Source organism: Prionailurus bengalensis, chromosome A2, assembly GCF_016509475.1.
Source record: "Prionailurus bengalensis isolate Pbe53 chromosome A2, Fcat_Pben_1.1_paternal_pri, whole genome shotgun sequence".
Lineage (NCBI taxonomy): Eukaryota > Metazoa > Chordata > Mammalia > Carnivora > Felidae > Prionailurus > Prionailurus bengalensis.
In genome coordinates, this window is record NC_057348.1 from 16,941,162 (window position 1) to 16,949,401 (window position 8,240).

Consider the following 8,240-nt stretch of genomic DNA (forward strand, 5'->3'; position numbering starts at 1 on the left):
CCTTCTGTGGCCTCGAATGACTCATCACTCCATTTCCCCAACCCCTGACTGCCTTTTTTGCTTTCACTGCAACTACTTGTTCTTCCTTGTGTGTCTGCTCTGGGCAACTGCCTTGCCTTGATGTCCCCGGGTTTGGAGTGTTGTCCAGCAGGAGAGTCCCCTGGGCATCCCCTTCCCTCACTGTGGCTAATGCCCTGTTATTAGTAGCGTGGATCCAGCTCCATTTCCTCCCTTTTAAATTACAGGCTACCTAAAAATGTTCTGAGTCCCTTGCCTGCTGACACCCCACATGGCAGTCTGTCTTGCCAGTTGGTGACAAACTCCTCCCTGCTGTCAGCCCTTCCCCTTCAGGCTTTCTCTTGTGGCCCATTCTAGTCCATGCTGGTCAGCGTGCCCCCCACCCCCCTCCCCCTTCATGCTGGTCTCTACCATTTAGTTGACAGTTAACCTGACGCAGTTTTGTGGCACCTCTTCTCTCATATTGCTGTTGAGCTCATTCCTGTGTTGTTACGTATGTCTGCTTCTAGCAGGATAGTGATGTGTCTAGTGAATTTGTGGTCTTCCCACGGTCCTTGCCTGAGGCAAGAGTCCTTTTCCTCTTCTAGGCTGGTTCGGGGGGGGGGGGGGGGTTCTGTTACCGAGTCCCTCAAAGGGACATTGCATGGAATCAGCTTGATTTTACATTGGAAAGGTGGCAGTTAGCCCGGTATATTTTATTTTCCTGTTTGTCAGCCACCCAGATTCATTTTTAATCTTCTCCAACATCAGATTTGAAAACCGTGAATCGGGCAGCTTGGCACTCATGTTTCTCATGAGGCTTTATGTAGAACGGAAGATTATGTGATTATGCCAGACCACTGGGTCTTTAATCTGAGGAGAGTGGGGCATGGTAGACAGCAGGGGAGTGGGCTTGTCGCATTTAGATAGGAAGCATGCCTCTCCCTGGGCAGTCTGGAAAAGCACCCGACCTCCCCAGCCACAGCTGCTCATCTGTACAGTGAAGATGGTGGTGCCTCCTTGCAGGGTGTGGTGAGGGTGGGAGATTGCAAGCCTAGAGTACCTGCCCTGTGTCGTAAGTGCACAACAGGAGACTAGCGTCACCCACTGAGACAAAGTAGGGGCCATCGGGGCCACATCTGTCATGAAAAGACATCTGTCGAACTTCACAGCGAATTAAATAAAATCAGGCTAACACAACAAACATGTTGAAGGCCTATCACGTACAAAGCACCACGCTAAGCACTGTCAGAGTCACACAGAGGAAGACCCCTGTCTTCCAGGAGGTCCCCACTTGTTGAGAGGTGACAGGTGCCAGAATGTAGCACCTGTGGGTGGGAGCTTTGGCTTGCTCAGCACTGTGAATCTAGTGCCTGGGATGCGAGCCTCCTGAGTACCTCATGGGATCTGAGGAGTGAATGAGTGACCACAACCAAGCTGTGATAAAGAAGCTGTCCCTGGCAGCGAGGGGTGGGAGGGACGGACTCTTGCTGAAGGATCCAAGATGGCTTTTTGAGAGAAAGAGGAATTTGACCTGGGCCTCAAAGGTGATGAGACCCTGAGCACAGCAAGGTGGAAGGTGAGCATTTCAGACAGATCAAGGACTGAGAATGGGCCCCAGAGCTAACCCTGGCAGGGGGTACCACACGGCAGCTTCTTTCTTTCCCCCTCAATTTTACACCTTTACTTAGTCACACATGTGGGATTTAGGTCTGCTCTAGAAAGAGGCATCCCCCAGGGAGCATGAAAGGCTGGCCCTGGGAGTCGGAGGCCCATCTGGATGACAGCTCTGTCTTTTTCAGTGCCATGGGGACGGTCGTGCTGGACGGGCAGATCTACGTCTGTGGGGGCTACGATGGCAACTCTTCTCTCAACTCTGTGGAGACCTACTCACCCGAGACAGACAAGTAAGGACGCCAGCTCCCGGGGACAGCTGAAACTTGTTAAACAGAGTATAAAGAATTAGACCTGCAGGATAGAGAATATCCTGGTTGCCTTTTCAGCCCGTATAGTACCTTGCATATAATAAGTATTTAATAACTTTTGGTTAAATGAATGAAGGACTGAATAAATTTTATTTTACTTTATTTTTTTAAGTAAGCTCTGCACCCAACATGGGGCTTGAACTCATGACCCTGAGGTCAAGGGTTGCAAGCTGTACCAACTGAGCCAGCCAGGCTTATTTTATTTAGTTTTTTAATTTTTTTGATTTGAGAGAGAGGCAGAGGGAGAGAGAGAGAATCCCAAGCAGGCTCCACTCAGTATGAAAGCCCGACATGGGGCTCAATCCCACGACCCTGGGATCATGACCTGAGCCAAAGTCGTGAGTCAGATGCTCAACCAACTGATCCATCCAGGCACCCATGGATTGAATAAATTTTTAATATTTTTTTTTCAACGTTTTTATTTATTTTTGGGACAGAGAGAGACAGAGCATGAACGGGGGAGGGGCAGAGAGAGAGGGAGACACAGAATCGGAAACAGGCTCCAGGCTCTGAGCCATCAGCCCAGAGCCTGATGCAGAGCTCGAACTCACGGACCGCGAGATCGTGACCTGGCTGAAGTCGGACGCTTAACCGACTGCACCACCCAGGCGCCCCGAATTGAATAAATTTTTAAAACAGATAAGTCTGCGTAGATAGCTGGAAATGTTTATTTAATCATCTATACCCCTTTGTTAAATCAGCCCATTTTTTAAAATCTTTATTTATTTTTGAGAGAGAGACAGAGTGCGAGCAGGGGAGGAACAGAGAGAGAGGGAGACACGGAATCCGAAGCAGGCTCCAGGCTCCAAGCCGTCAGCACAGAGCCCGACGTGAGGCTCGAACCATGAGATCATGACCTGAGCCGAAGTCGGCCACTCAACCGACTGAGCCACCCAGGCGCCCCTAAATCAGCCCATTTAATGGAAGTGCAGGTGAAAGGGGATAAGAAATAAATGCACAACACTTTCCAAAGTAGGATAGGTATGACTCAGGTAGGATGTGATTTAGAGAAAAAAAAAAGTTATATGGTCAAATAAGCTTAGAAGACATTGATGTATGTACCGCTAGAGTTCCTGTCTTTCCATAAAACATATTAACATTTTAAAGACTGAAAAATTCTGCAGTGAAGAAGTCTGTTCAGTCTCATCTTACACAACGCCTGTCACCATCTTCCTTTATGGAGTACTCTTTGGAAAACAACTGGCCAAGGTTAGCCCAAATTTTTCATTTCAGTATTTGAATCTTCTCATAAGCCAGTTAGTTGATTCATCAGAATGCTTTTCAGCCAGTGTTCCATTCACTTAACCAACTTACTATGTATCAGGCAGCAGGCTGGGTGTCTGAGATCCTAGCAGCCGGTCTGCAGGGGCCACAGGTGCATCGTGATTCTCCTACCCTAGGGGTGTCTGTTTGGAGCTCTTGGGTGCAGGGTGGGGAGCACCTTCATCTTTACCATGGCTGGCAGGGAGAGGCAGGGTGTCAGGGTTGACTTCTGAGAGGAGACCCATTATGGATAGTGGGAGATGCGCATTGTAGGCAGGGAGCAAAAATAGAGGCCCAGAGGACAGCGAGTGCTCAGTGTGACCGAGCAGCCAGCATGCATGGCACATGGCAGGAAATGAAAATGAAGTAGATGGGGACCAAGAGATAAAGAACCGCATAGGGAACTGGGACTCTGCCATGGAGAAGACAGTAAGGAGCCATGACCAGGGTGGGCTGCATACGGTTGGGATGGGGAGGGTTTGAAAGCTAGGCCACCTGTAAGGAGGTTGTGGCAGGCCACCAGGTGAGAGGCCCGAGCTAGGGCAGCGGTAGCAGGGATGGGAACGAGCAGTGACTACCAAGGCAAAACAGCTGGGACTTGGTGACCACGGGAATGTTGATGATGAGGGAGAAAAGACCATGAAAACACTGAATCTGAGTATGGCGGTTCAATGGCTGGTGGTCCCATTAACGAGACTGGGCAGTGCAAGGGAGGAGCAGATCTGTAAGGGAGAGGGGCCTTGTTTGGGACGTGCTGATTTTGAGTGTCTGCAGAGGTTGGGAGATTGTGCGGGGTGAGAAGGAACACTCCACGCTTCACCCCAGCCCTTCTGAGCTGTCCTGGGAGGACAGCAACGCCGAATCTCATGGCCCCCCCTCCTCCTCTGGCTCTTCCCTGAAGGTGGACCGTGGTGACCCCGATGAGCTCAAGTCGCAGTGCTGCTGGAGTGACGGTGTTTGAGGGCAGGATATATGTGTCGGGTGGCCACGACGGTCTGCAGATCTTCAACAGTGTGAGTCTGGGCTCCCCCTGGGCTAAGGGTACCCACTCCTTCCATCTTTGAGAATGATTTTGAAAGGCGATTCTTTGGAAGAAACTCCAGCCTTGCCGTAGCTGGGTAAAGCGTCATCTAGTGAGGTTTCAGGCCATCTGCCACGTGCTCTGAAATTCTTCTGAGAATGGGAGCCAGTGCACACAAAGGAGGGGTAGAGTATAGCCATGCCAGCCCCACCCCCACCCTGTCCAGTTCACAAATGCTTCATGAGACCTGGCAAAATCCCTGCCCAGAGTAGGCGCAATTATACACAGTGTGAAGTTTCAAACAGTTGTATCCTGGATGATTTGTTTATTCTTTAAAATAAACATTTATTCTTTAAAAAGCGAACAAACAAAAAAACCCTCAACCGCCATCTAGTGGTAGATCCATGGAGTTGCTCAGTGCTGTGGTGGAATGCACTCTGGACAGGTTTCGGGAGACCCTGCTCTCATCCCAGCTCTGTCACTACATAGCAGTGTATCCTTGGGCAACCCCTTTGTTCCCTGAGATGTAAGACAGAGGGGGTCGGATTAAGTGATCTCTCTCCTGTCCCATAAGCCCCAGAGCAGGTGCGCAGCCAAGGAAGCAGAGCATGGGAGCCAGGGCACACACTGGCCTCTGACTGGAGTCTGACACCATGCAGGTCACCGTGCCCTGTGAGGTCGCCCTGCGGACTGAGCTTCGGCTCTGACCCCCGTGCCTCTGTCCCCAATGCAGGTGGAACACTACAACCACCACACAGCCACCTGGCATCCAGCGGCCAGCATGCTCAACAAGCGTTGCCGGCACGGAGCCGCGTCCCTGGGAAGCAAGATGTTCGTCTGTGGGGGCTACGACGGCTCGGGCTTCCTCAGTATCGCTGAGGTGTACAGCTCCGTGGCAGACCAGTGGTGCCTGATCGTCCCCATGCACACGCGCCGGAGTCGGGTCTCCCTGGTGGCCAGCTGTGGGCGTCTCTACGCTGTCGGGGGCTATGATGGACAGTCAAACCTGAGCTCGGTGGAGATGTATGACCCGGAGATGGACCGCTGGACATTTATGGCCCCCATGGCGTGTCACGAGGGAGGGGTTGGCGTGGGCTGCATCCCCCTCCTCACCATCTAAGGCAGAGGCAGGGGATGTGGCGGGGTAGGGATCTGGTACAGGTACAGGCACTCCCTTCCAGGGACAGGCCCCCTTGGGAGAGGTGGTAGACCAGGGGACGGGGTAAATGTGAGCTTGCTGGAGGTACAGCCTTTCCAAGTGCTCACAGCTTCCCTCACTGTGCTGCTCTTGTGACCTTCAAGCCTAGGTCACCAAGATGCACAGCGTGGGACCGAGCCCCTCCGGGTTCCACAGCTGGTGGCATGGGACTGCTTTGCTGGTCCACGCGTACACAGGCTCCATCCAAGTCGGCCTCCCACCTGCCACTTGGCGGAAAGCCTGCCATCTGACGCTCTTCCTCGCCTGCTGTTCTGGCCACGCGGTGGCCAGCTTGCAATGGGGTAGCTGCAGTGGCCAAGACTGCTGGAAGCTGGGGTGTGGCTAGGGGAGGAAGGACACGCCCCAGGGGCTCTCGTTGCCTGTGGCGGTGCAGCCACAGCAACATGCCCGTTGCACACAAGCACCTCCCTCTTCCATCTTAGGGCACAGAGGACTGTGTCTTCATTGCTGGGTGACCAGGGAGAGCAGAAGCTTTTCCTGAATTTTGGAATTTTAACGAGGTCTTTTTCATCTTGTTCAGGAGAAATAGAAGGAGAAAAAAGATACTTGAAAGAAACCGAAAGATATTTAAACAACGAAACAGTTGAAAGAAACTGGAAAGAAAAATACCTTTTTTTAAGTGAACAGTTTTTGCGAGTAGAAGGCATTAGAAGACACTAAAGGCAAATGTGAGTTTAAATGGAAAACTGCCCACCACGAAAAAGGGCAGGCGGCATCCACTCCCACATTCGGGTCCCAGGGTCCTGAGGCCTCGCACAGCACTTGGGGTTGCCTCTGAGCCCTCGCGTGTCTGGGGTCAGTACGCTCTCCACTGGTCCTCTAGCAAGGTGCTCATGGGGTTTGTACTCACACTCACCATCAGAGGACTTTTTTAATCGTAGGCTTAGTGAATCGGCTCAATTACGGCCACTCTTCTAGGGGAGAGTTTCCAGCTGGTCGCCAGAGGCTCCAGGGTGCCCCTGTGGTCACCTCCCACTGCCACCATGGCGCTCACTCAGACTCTCCGCCCCTACTTTCATTCCTCATATGACCAGCAAGGAGACAGCAGGTCTGGCCAGATTCTCGCCCGTCTATCATTCTCGGATAGTTTTCCTCATTGCGATACTTCTGGGGCACATTGACCATTTGTACCTCTAGAACCTAACCAGGGACTTGGTCCTTCCACCAGCCATGGCTGGCTTGGTCCAGTAGCCTCGTCTACCCTCCAGTCCACTGCTTCTCCATCCACTCGCCAATTCCAGGGGTCTGGCCTCCCTCCAGCCCTTGGCAGACCGACCAGCAAGGTGGACCTTTACACTCAAGCAAAGCTGACTTTATGGCAAAGAACTAAAGGCCGAAAGAATCTCTTGCTGCTGCAAAGAACAGATTTTATATTTCTTCTTCTGATCTTAGCAAATGACCTCTTGAAGAGACTCCTCCTCCCTGAACAGGACCTTGACGTCACACAGCAGGGCCTGAGCAGGAGGACACTTCTGTTACCAGTGCACTGGGCAGTGGGGCTGGGCTTCAGCTGCTGCTGCCAAAACCTGGTTTTCTAAACTGCTTCCAGCACAGACTAAACGAGGACACAGTTCCTTTAATGCAAGACTGGGTCTTAGGATCCCATTCTCTGCTTGGCTGGTCTCCTGTCCCTTGCTGCCTACTAGCGTGGCCTGGAAGCCTGTTCAGAAAGGCACAGTGTGGATCCTGAGACGTCTTTTCCACCCCCACACCACAAGGTTTACGAGTGTGTGCAATCGCCACGTATCCAGAAGGATGTACCTTTGTTACCTGCCACTTAGGAGACGGGCCTCTGCTACGAGCACTTGAAAATGATGTTTTTATTTCAAAAGACCCAACAGTCTGATGTAGTTTCACCTGGGCTCGTGGTGGAGCCTCAGCATTTCTCTCTCACTCCCTCTGGGTTTGCCTACAGAAGTAGACTCGGAAGGCGGTTGGGTCTGCGTTTCCTGTTAGAGAGGCGTGTGTTAGTGCTCCTCTTATTATCAGAAGCCCTTTTGTGAACTAGAAGCAGTCCTGGCCATCCTGGATTGTGGAGGGGTTAAGGATCAGTCAGTGGGCTAATGAGGGGGCCTCCGGGGCCCTCAGGATGCTGGCACGGATGTTGCCATTGAGGCTGATAGATGATTTCCCCACCATCTGCTGCTCTTGTAGTGGCCTTCCTGAGTCCACTCCCACCTCCTGGTGTGGAAGTTAACACTGCTGCACCCGGGGCCAGTGCTTTGATCTGGGTGGGCTGTGAGCACGAGTGAGCCAACACCAACATTTTCACACTCTTCCAGCCGTCGCTTCCTCGGTCTGAGGGGGGTGTTTGCAAATGACTGGGCTGGCTCTTTGGTGTTGGAGCCTTTCCAGGAGCCCTGTGAAAAGAAGAGTCCTCACCCAAGGATGTTGTGAAAAGCGTGTAACTAGGAGGTAGGAGAGATGTCATGCTCAGTGGACCTTGGGGTCCAGCCCAGCTGTGAGCACGGGATTGCGGCACTCAACGTCCTTGGGCATTTCCCCTCCTCAGATAACACACAGAGCCTTCTGGGTTTCACCTGAGATCAAAGCCAGGATGGGAGCTGAAGACCAGCCTTTTGGTCACAGAGATGGAAGTAGGTAGAAATTCTTCCCGCCCCCCCCCACCCCCCGGCAGTTTAACCTTTCCCAGAAAATCTTATTTCCTTTTATTTATAGAACGCATGTCATTTGTGTTAAGAAACCAAAGAAAAATAAAAAGTACACTCCTAAAATCTTCTTGTCCTTTCTTGTT

At 51.9% G+C, this 8,240-nt stretch overlaps 1 protein-coding gene across 3 annotated transcripts in view; it reads left to right on the forward strand.

The window, feature by feature from the left end:
* Nucleotides 1-7,258, forward strand: part of KLHL18 (kelch like family member 18) — a 55,842-nt gene extending 48,584 nt beyond the window's left edge. For all 3 annotated transcript variants that reach the window (XM_043587274.1, XM_043587275.1, XM_043587276.1), the window contains 3 exons: nt 1,800-1,904; nt 4,147-4,258; nt 5,000-7,258. In XM_043587274.1, the coding sequence (XP_043443209.1) occupies nt 1,800-1,904; nt 4,147-4,258; nt 5,000-5,386 (604 nt within the window). In that variant the 3' untranslated portion in view covers nt 5,387-7,258. The remainder of the gene's footprint in view (nt 1-1,799; nt 1,905-4,146; nt 4,259-4,999) is intronic.
* The last annotated feature ends 982 nt before the right edge of the window (nt 7,259-8,240 follow it).